Source organism: Hibiscus syriacus, unplaced genomic scaffold, assembly GCF_006381635.1.
Source record: "Hibiscus syriacus cultivar Baekdansim isolate YM2019G1 unplaced genomic scaffold, ASM638163v2 tig00003715_pilon, whole genome shotgun sequence".
NCBI classification, from domain to species: Eukaryota; Viridiplantae; Streptophyta; class Magnoliopsida; order Malvales; family Malvaceae; genus Hibiscus; species Hibiscus syriacus.
The window spans coordinates 2,168,416-2,184,968 of record NW_024061980.1 but is presented as its reverse complement, the minus strand read 5'-3'; the positions used below and the strand labels follow the sequence as shown (position 1 = coordinate 2,184,968).

The following is a 16,553-nucleotide window of genomic DNA, read 5'->3' as shown; positions in this document are numbered from 1 at the left end:
ACTGAAGTACATTCATTCTGTAAATATGATTCATAGAGATTTGAAACACAACAACCTCCGGCTGAATGCTAATTGTGATGTTAAGATTTGTGAATGGGGTCTCGCCCGACCGACTGCTGAGAATGAGTTTACGATGGAATAGGTCGTCTAACAAGATAGTATAGGGCACCGGAGCTACTGCATGCTTCCATTGATGTGTGGTCAATTGGTTGTATTTGTATGGAGCTCATGAATCCTGGAAAGCATCATGAACATCGATAATCCAGATTTGAGAAAATTTTGAATAATCTAGCTGACTTCTTAGTGGGGAAAGTGTTTACTAATATTCTCCAAATTTACGAGAATAGCAAACAAACCACAACAGGAAACATCAATCAATGGGGAATCATCAAATAAGCTATGATGCAGATGCTACAACAATATCAACCTCAGAGTCCACCATCTTAGGTGTTATTAATGTTTATTCTAGTAAACAATGTTGAATTACATTATATTTTACGTTAATGTAAACTTTGATTTATTATTATGGATTTCAAGTTTCTTGTTATGGATTTCAAGTTTTTTGTTATGGATGTCAAGTTTATTGGATAATGCTACAGGTTAAATTTGGGTAACAAAAGAATAGAAAACAATATTTGAAAAATTAGTTTTAATTCGCGGCGTTTGTATACAAAAAATCGACTAAATATATAGTCAATACCAGCATTTCTGAAAAACACCACTAAAGTTCTAGATCTTTTGCGGCGTTTATACACAAAACGCCACTATATACGTAGTCAATAGCGGCGTTTTACATTCACAAGTTCAACTATATGACGTAACATTTAGTGGCGTTTTGGGAATGTCGCTATATGTCAAAATATTTAGCGGCGTTTTAGGGACAAAACGTCGCAAAAGAAAAGATAAATAACAGGTTAGGAAAAACGCCGCTAAACATCATTATTTTTAGTGTCGTTTGTAACATAACCTTTAAACGCTGCTACATTCTATGGTGTTTGTTTCAACGACGCTTTTACGGCGTTTGTTTTTGTGCCACAAATATTTTTAGCGGCGCTTAAAAACGACGCTATATGACCTGAAAAACGCCACAAAAAACCTGTTTTGATGTAGTGATCTCTTACTCCACGGTTAACATACATATTATTAGTTGATACTCCATAGTAGGCTTAATAAAATAAATATATTTTACAAAACATTTTCAGTCAAAATGAATACATATTTATTATATATCACTTATCTGGTTTACAACATAATATCCTATTGTAAGATATTTTCAATAAATTTAATATAACTACATGTTTAGTTTTTATTATTTTTCTCTTTCTTCTATGGCTTCTAATTTCGAAATTAGCTTGAAAAGTTCAGAGAAAGGTTTTTTGCTCTCTGGTTTTGAAATTTTCGAATCGTTAGGATGAAATAGGACAACACTTTCTTTCTTTCGAGTTTTTAAATAGTATTGTTTGAAATCACTACTAAATAATCATGTTTTAAATACATACATATATATATATATATATATATATTAGCTTGAAATTAAAATTAGCTCCCTAATTATGTATTTTTTGTTTTAATTATATATATTATTGTTTTTATCAAAATAAGTATCTAAATTATTATTTGATAATAATTTTGAATCTATGTGTTAAAAATATTGATAATATATATTTTTATAAAATATGAATAAATTATCATAAAACATTTTTTAATATTTTTATTATAGTTTAAAGTGATATCTTTCAAATATTATAATATTTACACGTGATGGAATTTTCAGCCTTGATCTTCGCTTCCGCAGGTTATACTTTTACTTCCTCTATAGCTCTCAATAATATATTAATTAAAAGTTAGATCACTGAGTTAGGTAAATGATTTGATAAAGTTATACTCAAATAGATATTTATGTTAAATTTACCCCCATTTAATAGTTATACTTTTGCTTCCTCTATAGCTCTCAATAATATATTAATCAAACGTTAAATCACTGAGTTAGGTAAATGATTTGATAAAGTTCTACTCAAATAGATATTTATGATAAATTGATCGCCATTTAAAAGTTATACTTTTGCTTCCTCTATAGCTCTCAATAATATATATTAAGTTAGGGAAGTGATTTGATAAAGTTCTACTCAAATATATATGTATGTTAAATTGACCGCCATTTAAAAGTTTATAAATACTATTAATAATAAAATTTAAATTTCGGACCTCAATAAAAGAGTTTAATATTTAATCTCCAAATTAGATTATATAGTTATTATAATTTTAACTAAATTAATTTTTAAATTAAATTGTTTTCATGTAACTGGTTTTAATAGCTTAACGTCTATTTGTTTTAGTGTAATTAGTTTTTTTAAAAATATTTATCTTATTTTTCACTGTTTGGTTAGCGAAAAACAGATAATTAATATAATTCATTTTCTTGGTCAACTGAGTCTATTTTGTATTTTCTGAAAAATAACTTACGGTCTAAATTTTATGACTTTTCACTTCAAAACATAAAACACTCAAAACATTATTATTTTGTATATTTTAATATTAATACATTATTTTAATACCATTTTAATAAAAATATTTTAAATCATATTATTTTATAGTGTTTAATATCATTTAAAAGTTTATAAACATTAATATTTTATAGTGTTTAATATCATTTAAACACTATAAAATAATATTTTAAAAATATTTTATAAGATATTTACGATGTTTATTTTACAAAATCTGATTTGGCGAAACAAAGGAACTCTTAATTTACATCATTAATCATTAAATCCTAATGTTGTGGTTGGTGGTGGACGAGGTTCCGGCATTTTGAAGGCAATTTCCGAGTAGGAAATCTCAACCCACCCAACATCATTTCTAGCTTTTAATTTGAGTTTGAACACTCACCCTGCATGCATGGCTTTCGTGCTTAGAAAATCACAATCAGATATTGGCGGGGCTGATGCACAAAAGGACAAGTGCATCTTATTATTTTTTTTAAAAAGAAAGATAAAATTTAGTTTAATATGTTAAGAGAAAATTAAAAAAATTAAAAAAAAATTGCATACCCATTATTTTAAAAAATAATATTAAAATTTTAGACCCTCTGTAACACCTTTAACTCATACACGTATTTAAATATGAGTTAAAGATGTCACACTGATTTTTATATCATACTATACTTAAAAATCCGTAAAATTTTGTTTCTTTTAACTTTTATATAAATAGTTTTCTTGCTAAAATCACTTATACACATTAAAGAAAAATATAATAAAGTTTCATATAAACCAAACTTGATTTTAGGCAAAAGTTTCAGTAATGTCATACTAAAAGATACTATTTAAAAACTATCTAATTTTAAAATATTTCTTTATTCTAATAAAATATAATTTTTATCTAAAACGTAAGGTTGAGATTTGCATTTGCGTCCATGATAATCTTATTGTAGATATTTCTTATTCGTATACATGCCATCCATAAAAAAAATTTAAAAAAAATAATAAGTTGTCATTATTGATACGTGCAACTTTTCTTTGTTGATTAATGCCCAAACTCCTTACTTCACTTGCTCTTCTTTACCTACGCGTGAAAATCATCATACGCTAAGTATACACTTAGTGAAACATCATAAACAAACTAAATGATATAAAATATTAAAACAACTTAACAACATTTAAACTATATATTCACTTATATAAAACTTAAACATATCATAACAATTTAAACTTTTAACTTAAATTCAAATTAAATCATTAAATAGCCAAACCAATTTATTTAAGTCGTTTTCCCCCATCAGGAACCTGAAAATCATCATCTCATGATTTTATCAAAACTATGATAAACAATATCATACATAATAATCATATCATATTTTGTTTTCATTCATAACATTTCAGAATTCATATTCCTTTTCACATTTCATTTCATAACCATTACTTTCACATTTCAGAATTCGTTCTCAAATTCATAACTTACTTCTCAGTTCATAACTTACTTTCAAATTCATAGCTTTATTTCGGATTATAGCTTAATTTCAAATTCATAGCTTACTTTCACGTTTATATCCCAATGCATATTTATGAGAATGCAAGGTACGTGAGTCATACATAATGTGCGCACTAGGCACTTTAGAGCCAATCATCATCATCATAAGATTCACTCCAAGTGCAAATCATATCATATGTACCAACGGCGCCATACGTAATGTACACAACTGTACCATAACTTAACTTAACTTGAACTTTACTCAACTTCCTGGCATGCCAAGTGTACCTACGACTCTCAATGTAACAAACGATGGGCTTTTCCATTAATTATTATGTTATTGAATTGTCAAAGATATCATTATATCAACATATCCAACTTTTTATATCATAACATAATTATCAGTTCATACCCTAAACATTTTATTTCCACATAACATATATAGATCATGGTCATCTTCAAATACATTTCTTGAACATATACACAACATATCCATCATGTAATAAATATCATAAACATAATGATAATTATAATAAATTTGTCCCATTTTGAACATTTATAATAGTATATAACAAAAGAATAACATGAAAACACAATTTACGATAAATTCCATATATTGATAGTATGCATTATCTTCAAAGAAATATTATTATGTATTAATATTCACACTTAAAAATTATTCCGTTTATAACAATAGAAACTAGACTCAAATACGAATCTAACCATATAAGGTACTTTTTCTAGTTCAACTTGTACAATTTATAGTAAATTTTCAAATCTGACTTACAGAAGTTGTTTTAAGCAGAATCTGCTGCTGTGTTTTCTTACCTATCATTGGTTAAAAATTCATATATATTTTTTATACTTCGAAATCATTGGATGTTTGTTCAAAATAAAACTATACTGATATAAGAATCTAACGGTATAAAAATCATCCTCTAATATTTTCTATGAAATTTATGGTGATTTTTAAACTTACTGTTTAGAACACAAATCTAGGCAGATTTCACCAATTTGCATTTTCAGCTTATTCACTAATTCTATTAGCTCATCAAATGCACATATATGCATAAACCACAAAATCACACAACACCAATAGTCACTTCTTACCGGGTTAAATTCTCACCAAAACTTCACTATTAGGGGTGAACTGTTCATTTACGAGGTCAAATACATAACTTTTGAAAAGTAAACTTTTGGTTCTTAAACTTTTGAAAATTACCCTTTTGAACCTTAAACTTTTTCAAACTTTATACTTTGTCTATTAAATTTTCAAAATTTACATTTTGGTCACTAATCAAAATTTTGGTGTATGCAAATTCTTCCCCGGTAAATTCGTGAGTTTCTGGGCAACAGTATCAAACTCTTTCTAGAGTATCGAAACTTTGGGTTATAGTTTCGAAACTCTCAGGAAGTTTCAAATTCGAAACTGGGCAAAACAGAATGTTTAAAAGTATTAGTACTTATATAAAGTATCAAAAATTTTGCAGGAGTATCGGTACTCTTGGGCTAGTATCGATACTTTCAGTTTATTTTGGTCAAAACATTGCCCAAGAGGCCCTAGACCCATAGTATGACCATAAATGGTATCGAGTAAGTGTTTAAAGTTGGGTTAAAATGGATGAAATAGTTGTAGAGGTATCGATATTGCAGAGAGGGTATTGATACTGTAAGGGTCAATATCGGTACCAATGGTATAGTTTGAGCTTTAAATCACGAGTAAGTGTAGAGGCAAGCGAAGGTATCGATATTGTAATGCCAGTATCGATACCAATGATAGGAAATGGGCTTTAAGTGAAGAGAAAGTATAGAGGTAAGTGAGGCTTCCAAAAGTTTATAATTCCTCTTAAATAAGCCTACAAGTGAGAATAATAATATTGCTTAATTCAAACGTATAAACAAGAATAAAGTAGGGTGAAATAAGAGTAGCCTTGTTTGAATGCTCATGAAAACGACCGGGACACCCGAATTCCTTTAGAAAAGCTAGTAGAGTCGACAATATAGATTCAGTCCAAATATCCTTAGGTAGGGCTGAAGCCCTTCTGACTAACTATGTTTGTCGAGGCCTTAACACTCTTTAGAAGAAAGGGTGGGTTAGTCAGGGGTATGGTTTTCGATGCAGATATTTTCGGGGGACCATATCCAGGGTAGACTAGAGGGGTATGTGAGCTCCGAGATGCATAACCCTCAGCCACACCATGATGTCTACCATAACTTAGAGAGCGAGTATTCGAGAATAGTCACCAAATCAGTTTTAAAGCAGACTAGCTTAGGAGCGAGGTCCAACACTCAATGTGCATACTAGTATAACAGAGTAGATAGTAGAACAGATAGCAGTATACCTTATACTAGTAGACTTGATAGCTTGAGCTTTTCAATGATGCTTTTAGTATGTTTTACTTGTTAATGTGGCTCTGAGCTAATAAGCTTAGCCTTCGGATGTTTCCGTGGGCATATTAGTAGATCGAGAGTTTGAGGAGCAGTAGATAGATAAAGGTCTAGACCCAATGCAAATTCAGAGTACGTCTCAGCAATTTTTGAAGGACATGTATATTTTATAAACCATGTTGTATCAGTTGAGTCATAAATTTTATTAAGAGTCAATCTGTAATATTTTTGAAGTATAAATATTTTATTTTGGAGATCATCAGTGAAAAGATTTTTATTTATTTCATTTTTTATTATTGGTTATAATGGTCGTTTTAAAGAATGAGAAAGTAAGTTTAAAGTTGGTTAGCCACTTTGGTGGTTTCGTGTGTCATCCTACATAGGTCGACTGTGTGTCATACCGATCTAAGGTGTTACAATTTGCATCCATGATGATCCTACTGTAGATATTTCTTATTCGTATACAAGCCATCTAGAAAAAAATTAAAAAATGGTAGGATGTCATTACTGATACTTGTAACTTTTCTTTGTTGATTGATGCCCACTCAACTCCTTACTTCACTTGTTCTTCGTTACCTACGCGTGAAAATCATCACACGCTAAGTATACACTTAATGAGGCAAACAAACTAAATGATATAAAATATTAAAACAACTTAACAACATTTAAATTATATATCCGCTTATATAAAACTTAAAAATATCATAACAATTTAAACATATAACTTAAATTCAAATAAAATCATTAAATAGCCAAACTGATTTATTTAAGTCGTTTTCCCCATCAGGAACTTGAAAATCATCATCTCATGATTTTATCAAAACCATGATAAACAATAGCATATATAGTAATCATATCATATTCTTTTTTCATTCATAAACATTTCAGAAGTAATTTATTTTCATCTTTCACTTGCTATTCCTTTTCACATTTCATTTCATAACCATTACTTTAGCATTTCAGAATTTATTCTCAAATTCAGAACTTACTTTTCTTTTCATAACATACTTTTAAATTTGTAGATTAATTTCGAATTTATAACTTATTTTTAAATTCATAATTTACTTTCAAGTTCACAGGCCAATGCATATTTATGAGAATGCAAGGTACGTGATTCATATATAATGTGCACACTAGGCACTTCAGTGACAATCATCAACATCATAAGATGCACTCCGAGTGTAAATCATATCATATGCACCAACAGTGCCATGCGTAATGTTCACAAATGTACCATAACTTAACTTAACTTGAATTTTACTCAAGTTCCTGGCATGCCAAGTGTACCTATGACTCTCAATGCAACATACAATGAGCTTTTCCATTCATTATTATGTTATTGAATTTTCAAAGATATCAATATATCGACATATCCAACTTTTTATATCATAACATAATGGGCAGTTCATACCCTAAACATTTCATTTCCACATAACATATATAGATCATGGTCATCGTCAAATACCTTTCTTGAACATATACACAACATATTCATCATGTAATAAATATCATAACCATCATGATAATTATAATAAATTTGTCTCATTTTGAACATTTATAATAGTATATAACAAAAGAATAACATGAAAACACAATTTATGACATTCCATATACTGACAGTTTGCACTATCTTCAAAGAAAATTATTATGTACTAATATACACACTTACAAATTATTATGTTTATACCACTAGAAACTAGACTCGAATACAAATCTAATCATATAATCCAATTTTTCTAGTTCAACTTGTACAAATATAGTAAATTTTTAAATCTGACTTACATAAGCGATTTTGAGCAAAATTTGCTGCCCTATTTTCTTACCTATCTTCGGTTAAAAATTCATATATTTTGTATACTTTCCAAAATCATTAGTTGTTTGTTCTAAATGAAACTATACTGATATAAGAATCCAACGATATAAAAGTAATCCTCTAATAATATCTATGGAATTTTTGGTGATTTTCTAAACTTGTTGTTCATAGCACAAATCTAGAAAGATTTCACCAATTTGCATTTTCAACTATTTCACTAATTCTAATAGCTCACCAAATTGTGCATATATGCATAAATCACAAAATCACACGACACCAGGAGTCAATTCTTACCATATTAGTTCCATCATTGGCTCATCGCAAGCCAATGCTTGCTTGATATCATAAATACAAATTAAATATGCACTCACCTGATGTCCTTAGCTTGTAAACCTTCCTTAGAAATTCACATTTCATCCTTAAGCTTCTCCTTAACTTTAATAATGTTTGATCTTGATTTCAAGCACACAATCTAAATGAGCATCATTACAAAACATATACAAATTCAAACCACATGTTAGAATCTTACTAACATAGGCACATAATAGAAAATAAATTCTTTAAAAATCTGTCGAGGCTCAATCGATACTAATTTCATATCACAACTTCAATGTTGACCCTAACAGTTCAAATTGAACATCAAGTTCCTTTTTATCCAATTTCATCAAAACTTCACATAACATTTTCAACTTTACACTTTAACAACTAATTATGAATTCTTTTAGAATTCATACCAACTTTTCTAATTTATGTAAAATGACCCTTCACCATTTTACCCAATCAAATTTCAATATTAAAATTCCAGCATTGAAATAACTACCAACTTAGTCCATTTAAAATTTCAAAATCATCTTTAAAACCCCCAAACTTTTAAAATTTTCCATATTAGTCACCTAACTTACCAAGCTTCCAAAATGATCCAATTTCACATTCTAACTTAAATTTCAACACTCAAAAACAAATTTCCAACATAGTACATCAACTATTGAACAATTAAAAACAACCCCATAACTTTTTTAAATTTCCAAATAGGTCCCACAGCCTTCACAAAATTACAAAATGGTCCCAAAAATTTTCTAAGTCTTGTAGAATTCTTCCTACATCATTTCCAACCCTTACATAATTTTGCTCACTTCCAATAGCTTAGAACGAAAGTCTTAGTGTAAGGTTTCTTGATTTTCACTTGATTCCAATTTGATTCAAGCATGAAATCAACCTCTATTCAACATTTCAAAACCTCTAAAATTAAACCCCTAAGTCAATTTCATCAAATCACAAACTTTCCATAATCTAGGGTTTAGGCCGAAAATCATTTTAGCATTTCTAGGTGTTTTGATCATCATACAAGCTTGGAAATGATTCTACAACATCAATAACCTCAAAATCCATCATCAATTCATAAAACCCTAACATGAACATAAACCCTAAAATTTGAGAATTTGACATTCAAGCAATATTAGCATGCAATAATGCTACCAAATGATAAAAACTTTCGAATAGAACAATTTTCTATTTCACGTCTTTATCCAAAAACCAAAGGAAATTGTTTAAAAATGAAAAATAAATTTCCTCTCACCTAGGGTTGAAGCTCTCATCCATGACTAATTTTGAAGAAGCGTTTCCATGAAATTTATAGTTAATTTCATGTATATTTGCTATTTATTAAGCTTAAATGAATTTTAACATTCATACCTTGATATATAACAATTATCATCTTCCAAAGTCAAAGATGAACAAATTATTTTACCCTTTTACAACCTTGCCCATGCATTTTACCAAAAATTTCAATCTTGCCATTTTCATCAAACGATTCAAATTGAACATGGAAATAATTTCTCAAATCCAATTATTCATATTATTTTCCATCATTTTAAAATGTGGAAATAATATTTCCAAGCTTAATTTAATATCCTTAAAATTTTATCAGAATTTATATTCGATCCGATTTACCGAATTTTACCGAAATTTATAGCTTTTAACACAAATTTTGGATCCAAAGTCTAATTCTCACCAAAACGTCATTCTTAGGGGTGAACTATTCATTAAGGGGTCAAATACATAACTTTTAAAGTTACACTTTTGGTCCCTAAACTTTTGAAAGTTACCCTTTTAGTCCTTAAACTTTTCCAAACTTTATATTTTAGCTATTAAATTTTCAAAATTTGCATTTTGATCACTAATCAAAATTTTGGGTATTACACCCTAATTCTTAAATTTTTTGATCTGCCACTTAATATTGGTAAGAGTTAAATCATCCAACCTTAAAAATATACATTATTAATGATTAAAAAAATAAATTATTAGATTGGTCAATTTTCTTTTATATTTGTAAAATTTTACTCACTAAAATAAAAAAATACGTTTTAATCACTTACGTTACAATTTATTAAATTTTGGTCACTTACGTTATCAATCACTTCATTTTAGCTATTGAATCATTAACTTCTATTAGTTTTATTACGTGACATGTTACCTTGAACTTTAGATAGAATACTAACTTGATCCTAAATTGTAGATAGAATACTAATTTGACTCTAAACTTCAGATAGAATGCTACTTTAACCCTAAAACATTAGATAAAATATCATTTTGACTCATAAATTCGACCAAAGTCTCATGTCGTATATGCCATTCATCATTGTCATTTTCGGTTATTGTCAGTCAACATTGACCACCATCCTCGTTGACTGTTAGACTCCAAAATCTATAGTTCACTAATTTTGACGTTCTGAATACAAATCTAGTGTCCGTTTCACCAGAAAATATCTGGAATTCAACAAATCTAGCTTAGAACCCTTCGAATTCCTTTAAAATTAAACCATGAAAAAAATTTACTATTAATATTCCTTTAAAAATAAACACTAAAAACCTAAATCTATATCGTAATGAAATATATACAAATTTTGTTTATAATATTATTATATTATTTTTTATGTTTATCATATTTTAATATTTATAAATTTTTGTTATGCCATATCTTTAATATTTTAAAAAATATTAAAAATTTATGATTAATATTATAAATATTAATATTATAAACAAAAAATTTAATATAATAAAATTCTTATGATTTGAATATATTTTAAGAATAGTTGATTTATACTAGTATCTACCGTATATAAGACGCAGTAGAAACATGTAAAAAGTATATAAATGAGCCAAAGCATGTCATATGCAAACCCCCAAAGCCAAAGTGTCTTCCATGGATGTGTTGCAGCAGACGTCGGGAGTTAATGGCTCCTCCACGAATGGTGACTCTGAATCACAACCACACACGTTACGATCCCGACGTAATCGTGGTGGTTGGCTCTCCTGTTTCTTTATTTCAGGTTTTTATTTCTCTCTATTTGTTTCTCTCTCTTTCAGACATGTTGTAAACCATGTTTTAATGGATTCGTTTCACCAGCAACTTTGACAGGAATGATGATAGCTGGTTGGGGATGGGTGGCGAATTTGATCGTGTATTTGGTGGGGGTGTTCAATGTTAAGAGCATTGACGCCACTCAGGCAGCCAACGTGATCAACGGTTCCACCAATCTGATCCCTATCCTTGGAGCTGTTTTGGCCGACTCTTTCCTTGGTTCTTTCCGTGTCGTTTCAGTTTCTATACTTTCCTCTTTACTGGTTGGTATATACATATTCTCCTCTTAACTCCCATATCAGTAAATTCCATCTCTAATCTCCACTTCTTTTAAAACCTCTCCCGCAGGGAATAATAATTCTAACCTTAACAGCAACACTTAGTTACCTGAGGCCACACTGTGAAACCGGTTCAAGCTTGTGCCATGCTCCATCCAAGCTCCACTTAGCTGTTCTATATTCGGCTATTACCTTGGCTGCAATAGGCTTCGGGATGGTTCGTTTTGCAATAGGAACATTGGGAGCCCAACAATTTGACAATCCTAAAGATCAAGCAAGTTTCTTCAACTGGTTTATCTTTACCATGTTTGCAGCCGGTGTTGTTGGTTCTGTAGGAATCGTCTATATTGAGGATAGTATTAGTTGGGGACTGGGATTTGGAATTTGTGCTGCAATTAATTTTGTGTGTTTGGTTATTTTCTTGGTGGGAAATCGTTTCTACCGCCATGATAAGCCTCAAGGAAGCCCCTACACGAGCTTGGCTCGTGTGATTGTTGCTGCAACACGAAAGAGAAAACTCTTGGTTTCGTCTGAAAGCAAGGATTATCACCATGAGATTAATGATGGAGAAAACAAAGACATTGCTACAATGCCTAAACGGAGCTTCAGGTATAAGCACATATATAAATTGCAGTACGTTTCATGTCTTTTTAATAAAATCATTTGCGTACCAAAAGAAATCTCAATTGCATGCAGGTTCTTGAACCATGCAGCAATCAAAACTGAAGGAGACATTAATTCAGATGGATCGATAGCCAAGCCATGGAGATTATGCTCTGTTCAACAAGTTGAAGACTTGAAAACTCTCATTAGAATTTTCCCAGTATTTGCGAGCACTGTATTATTATGTACCCCTCTTGCAGTTCAAACCAACACGGCCGTTCTCCAAGCTATAGCAATGGATCGTCACCTCGGCTCCAATTTCAAGATCCCCGCAGGTTCAATCTCGATCGTGGGTTTGATCTCCTCAGCCGCCTTCATCGCCCTCTTAGATCGGCTTCTATATCCCAACTTGAAGAACCTGACCGGCCGATGGTTAACACCCTTACAAAAAATCGGAACAGGCCACGTTTTCAACACCCTAAGCTTGGTAATAGCCGCCGTGGTAGAGTCAAAGAGGCTAAAAACAGCCCGCGATAACCACCTGCAGGGCCAGCAGGGCGGTGCCGTGGTGCCAATGCTAGCGTTATGGCTGTTTCCGCAACTCATCGTAGTGGGCATGGGAGAAGCTTTCCATTATCCGGGGAACGTGTCATTGTACTATCAAGAATTCCCGGTTTCCATGAAAAGCGCGGCCACTTCCATGATTTCCATTGCTATTGGCATCGCTTTCTATGTGAGCGCAGCGTTGGTTAGTCTGTTAAGAAACGTCACCGGATGGTTACCCAATGATATTAACCAAGGAAGATTAGACAATGTTTACTGGACGTTCGTGCTGTTGGGCTTTCTTAATTTCTGTTATTTTTTACTGTGTGCTAAGTTTTACAGGTATCAAAATCTCCAACAATAAGGGTTTACTGAATAATAAATTTTAATGAAATATTAAATGTCTCTATAAATGATATGTGCGCGTGACAACATTAAATATATTTATAAAGGTAAATGACCACGTAATTAAGGTTTGGATTACAAAATGATCACTATTTTTAATTTGTGACAGTTTAACCACTAAATAATTTAAATGGATTCAAAATGACCACTAGTTGTTAGAAACGAAACGACGAATCTGACATGGATTTATCTGTAATTATTCCACATTGGTTTAATAAACCTCCACGTCAGAATACCACATAAACAAAATGAAAAAAAACACGTGGAAATATTTGGGTATTTAAAGGAACCCTAGATTTTTCTTCTTAGTATTTTCTCCATTCTTTCTTATCATTTTGTGAAAAGGAAGAAAATCTAGAGGGGTTGTAGACGACAATGGATGCAGATTTGGCTCGGATGTGCTTTTATAGAGCTCGTTATACGCTAACAACAGGTTGGGCTGATGAAAATCTAGGTAGGAGGTTTTGGGGTTGTGAAAAATATGGAAAATGGGTAAGTGGTTGTAATTTTTTTGCTGGTATGATCCACCAGTGAACCCTCGATCAAAAGTGGTTATTGTTGGTATTCTTAGAAGGGTTGTTGCTATGGAGAAAGAAAGAAAGAATTCTTGTTATTTTTCTTCTTGGTATTATGCTTTAGCTGGGTTTCACTTTAGGAACAATCTTTTACTAATATGTTGAAAATGCGATGGTTGTTGCTTAAGATATAAAGTGCCAGAAATTTTCTTTTTCAAATATGAAGTTTGTTATCTAGGTTTTTGTAATTTGAAGGGTGATGTGTTTGCTGTTATGTCACCAATTTTTGTAATATACTTAATCCGAAATATGTAATGAAAAAAATCTTTTCATATTAAGTTGTGAATTAAATAAGAATATGAAATACTTGAAGAAGGTGAAGTATTAATGTCAGTAAACAATAATATAAATTAAGGAAGTTAAAGAAGACAAAAAACTTCATATCATAAATCCCTTAAATTTGGAATGTAATCCATACATCACATAATGTTTGACCAATACATAATCACATCTTTAACTTTGGAATATAATCCATACATCACATATAGTATGTGAAACATCAAAATAGTGACCCACTAAAGTAAGTCAAACAAAAAACTTGTGATATTTCTTATCACAAGAGTATGGTCATGTTAGAGTTTAATCAATACAATTTTTTTTTTTGCCTAATATTGGTGTCAATTGAATCAATGATGGTTAATCCTTGGAGATGATTGGGTGGCACAACTCTCATGACTCATATGTATGGAGGGGGTGGGCATCCATCTAACAACGTAGCCTTGTGAAGGTTGAGTTGTTGTTAGAGTTGGCCTTGGGGAAATTCTATCTCCACTTGTTGTTGGGGTGGCTCTAGCTTGATTTTTTGTTGGGATGGTTATAGCACTTCTAATATGTACCAATCAGCCAACATAACAAAACATTCAACCAAGCAGGCAAAAATAACAAGCATTCTTCAAGCAAATTAAAATGCATAATAACATTTACTGGAAGTTTTGGAGCTCTAGTATTGCCAAGAACCTTTCCTTTACATGTTTGAGTATTATGTCTACTTCCTCCAATTTTTTACAAGAAAGTTTGACACCTTTCTTGGACACCCTACCAAGTACAGGAACTGATTCATCAACCTCTCTTTTCCGCTTTTTGTGTGGTCTTCCAGGGGGCCTTCTAAAGAGAGATGGCAAGATATGCTCCAATGCTTTTTCAGGAGTTCATTGTTTCTCACCCCTAACTGAATTGATCAAATAAGAATAATTTTAGGACACGAAAGTTACCAAAAATAATTTTTGTTTTTAAATTCACTGATACAATTGTGTTCACCTTTCAATGACATAATCTTCCAAGTTCTTGTTTTGGGATCTTCACCTTTCATTGGATATGCCCGTAGAACCCATGGACACTCATTCTTACATGTTACTTAAATCCTATTATTATCATTTCTCCTCAACTTTGCATTGTACCTATTTTTTATGCTATAGGTCTTAATTGCCACTTTTAACATTGTCTTACTTGCAAATGTCAAACTAACTTTCAATATAGGATTAGACATGTCATCAGAACTGTTAAATTCAATAAACCTATTTTTTTCTTTTACCATCATCTGAATCCCATTCATCTGCACTGTATAATGAATTAGATTGTTCACTGTCAGAAGATTTATTTTCACTTTCCACCTCTATATTAGACTGTCCAACCCAATATTATCAGTGTATCCTTCATCTTCTGAACTCAGAAACTCATTTTCACTGTCAAAAAATGTAGATACATCAATAGATGACTCAACAACATAATCCTCATCGGAAAACTAAACCCTATATTTTCAACCATAGCACTAATTCCAAACATTGACATTATATCAACATCTAAATTATCAAAATAATCCACTAATTTTCCAGTAAAAGTTATCCTAAGTTTTCTAACAATAAAACCACCATGGTGTATCACTATACTAAAATTCTTTGAATCTATACATGTTAATAGAGATAAATAAAAAATATTTATTAATTGTTCAAAAAGAACCTATTATATTTTAGAAATTGTTATTGTTGAAAAATAACAAAAAACAGACCCCATTGATAGATATATCAACAAGAAACACAAAGAAAATACTCCACCAATATTTTTCAATTCCATACGACAACAAAAAAGACATGTACAAACCAATCAAACAACCATTATGTTATTGTTGAACAATAACCAAGAACCACAAACTTTATCAATGTATCCACAACTAAGGACCACAAACATTAAATATCAACAATCTCTGGACACCATAACCATTGAATATCAAAAGCAATGTCTACTTTCTTATCTTGTGTTCGTTCAGAACAAAACAAAGTTATATATATTTTTTAAAACTTTTTCAGAACAATAAAAAGTTGGAGATTTTTTTAATCTTTATTACAACAAACAAATTCTTACTTTCTACATATATAGTTAACAAATAGTTTCCATTACAAACATTTATTAACCTAAAATTGATACATTAACCTAATCCTAATTTTTATTCCTAATCTCACATTATTATGCCTAAACCCCAAAATAAACAAATCATAGAACAAAAAGAAGAAGAATACTTACTGTATTTCAGATCATGTTATCTCTTTTTAAGATGAAATCAAATCTACTCATTTTCAAACACTCTCCAGAGATTTCTCCCTCTTCTTTGTGATGAAACATTGATTTTT

At 30.6% G+C, this 16,553-nt stretch overlaps 1 protein-coding gene across 1 annotated transcript; it reads left to right on the top strand.

Moving 5' to 3' along the window:
* Nucleotides 1–11,357: 11,357 nt before the first annotated feature.
* Nucleotides 11,358–13,365, top strand: LOC120180756 (protein NRT1/ PTR FAMILY 2.7-like). Its single transcript, XM_039186044.1, has 4 exons — nt 11,358–11,493; nt 11,571–11,788; nt 11,874–12,412; nt 12,500–13,365. Exons 1-4 carry the CDS (start codon nt 11,367–11,369, stop codon nt 13,311–13,313), a joined length of 1,698 nt encoding a protein of 565 aa, XP_039041975.1. The 5' UTR covers nt 11,358–11,366; the 3' UTR covers nt 13,314–13,365.
* The last annotated feature ends 3,188 nt before the right edge of the window (nt 13,366–16,553 follow it).

Excerpts from the sequence above, each read along its gene's own strand:
- LOC120180756 (XM_039186044.1), top strand. The coding sequence starts at position 11,367 with ATGGATGTGTTGCAGCAGACGTCGGGAGTTAATGGCTCCTCCACGAAT. Across the intron at positions 11,494-11,570 it reads CTCCTGTTTCTTTATTTCAG|CAACTTTGACAGGAATGATG; the intron begins GTTTTTATTTCT and ends TCGTTTCACCAG. Across the intron at positions 11,789-11,873 it reads CTATACTTTCCTCTTTACTG|GGAATAATAATTCTAACCTT; the intron begins GTTGGTATATAC and ends CCTCTCCCGCAG.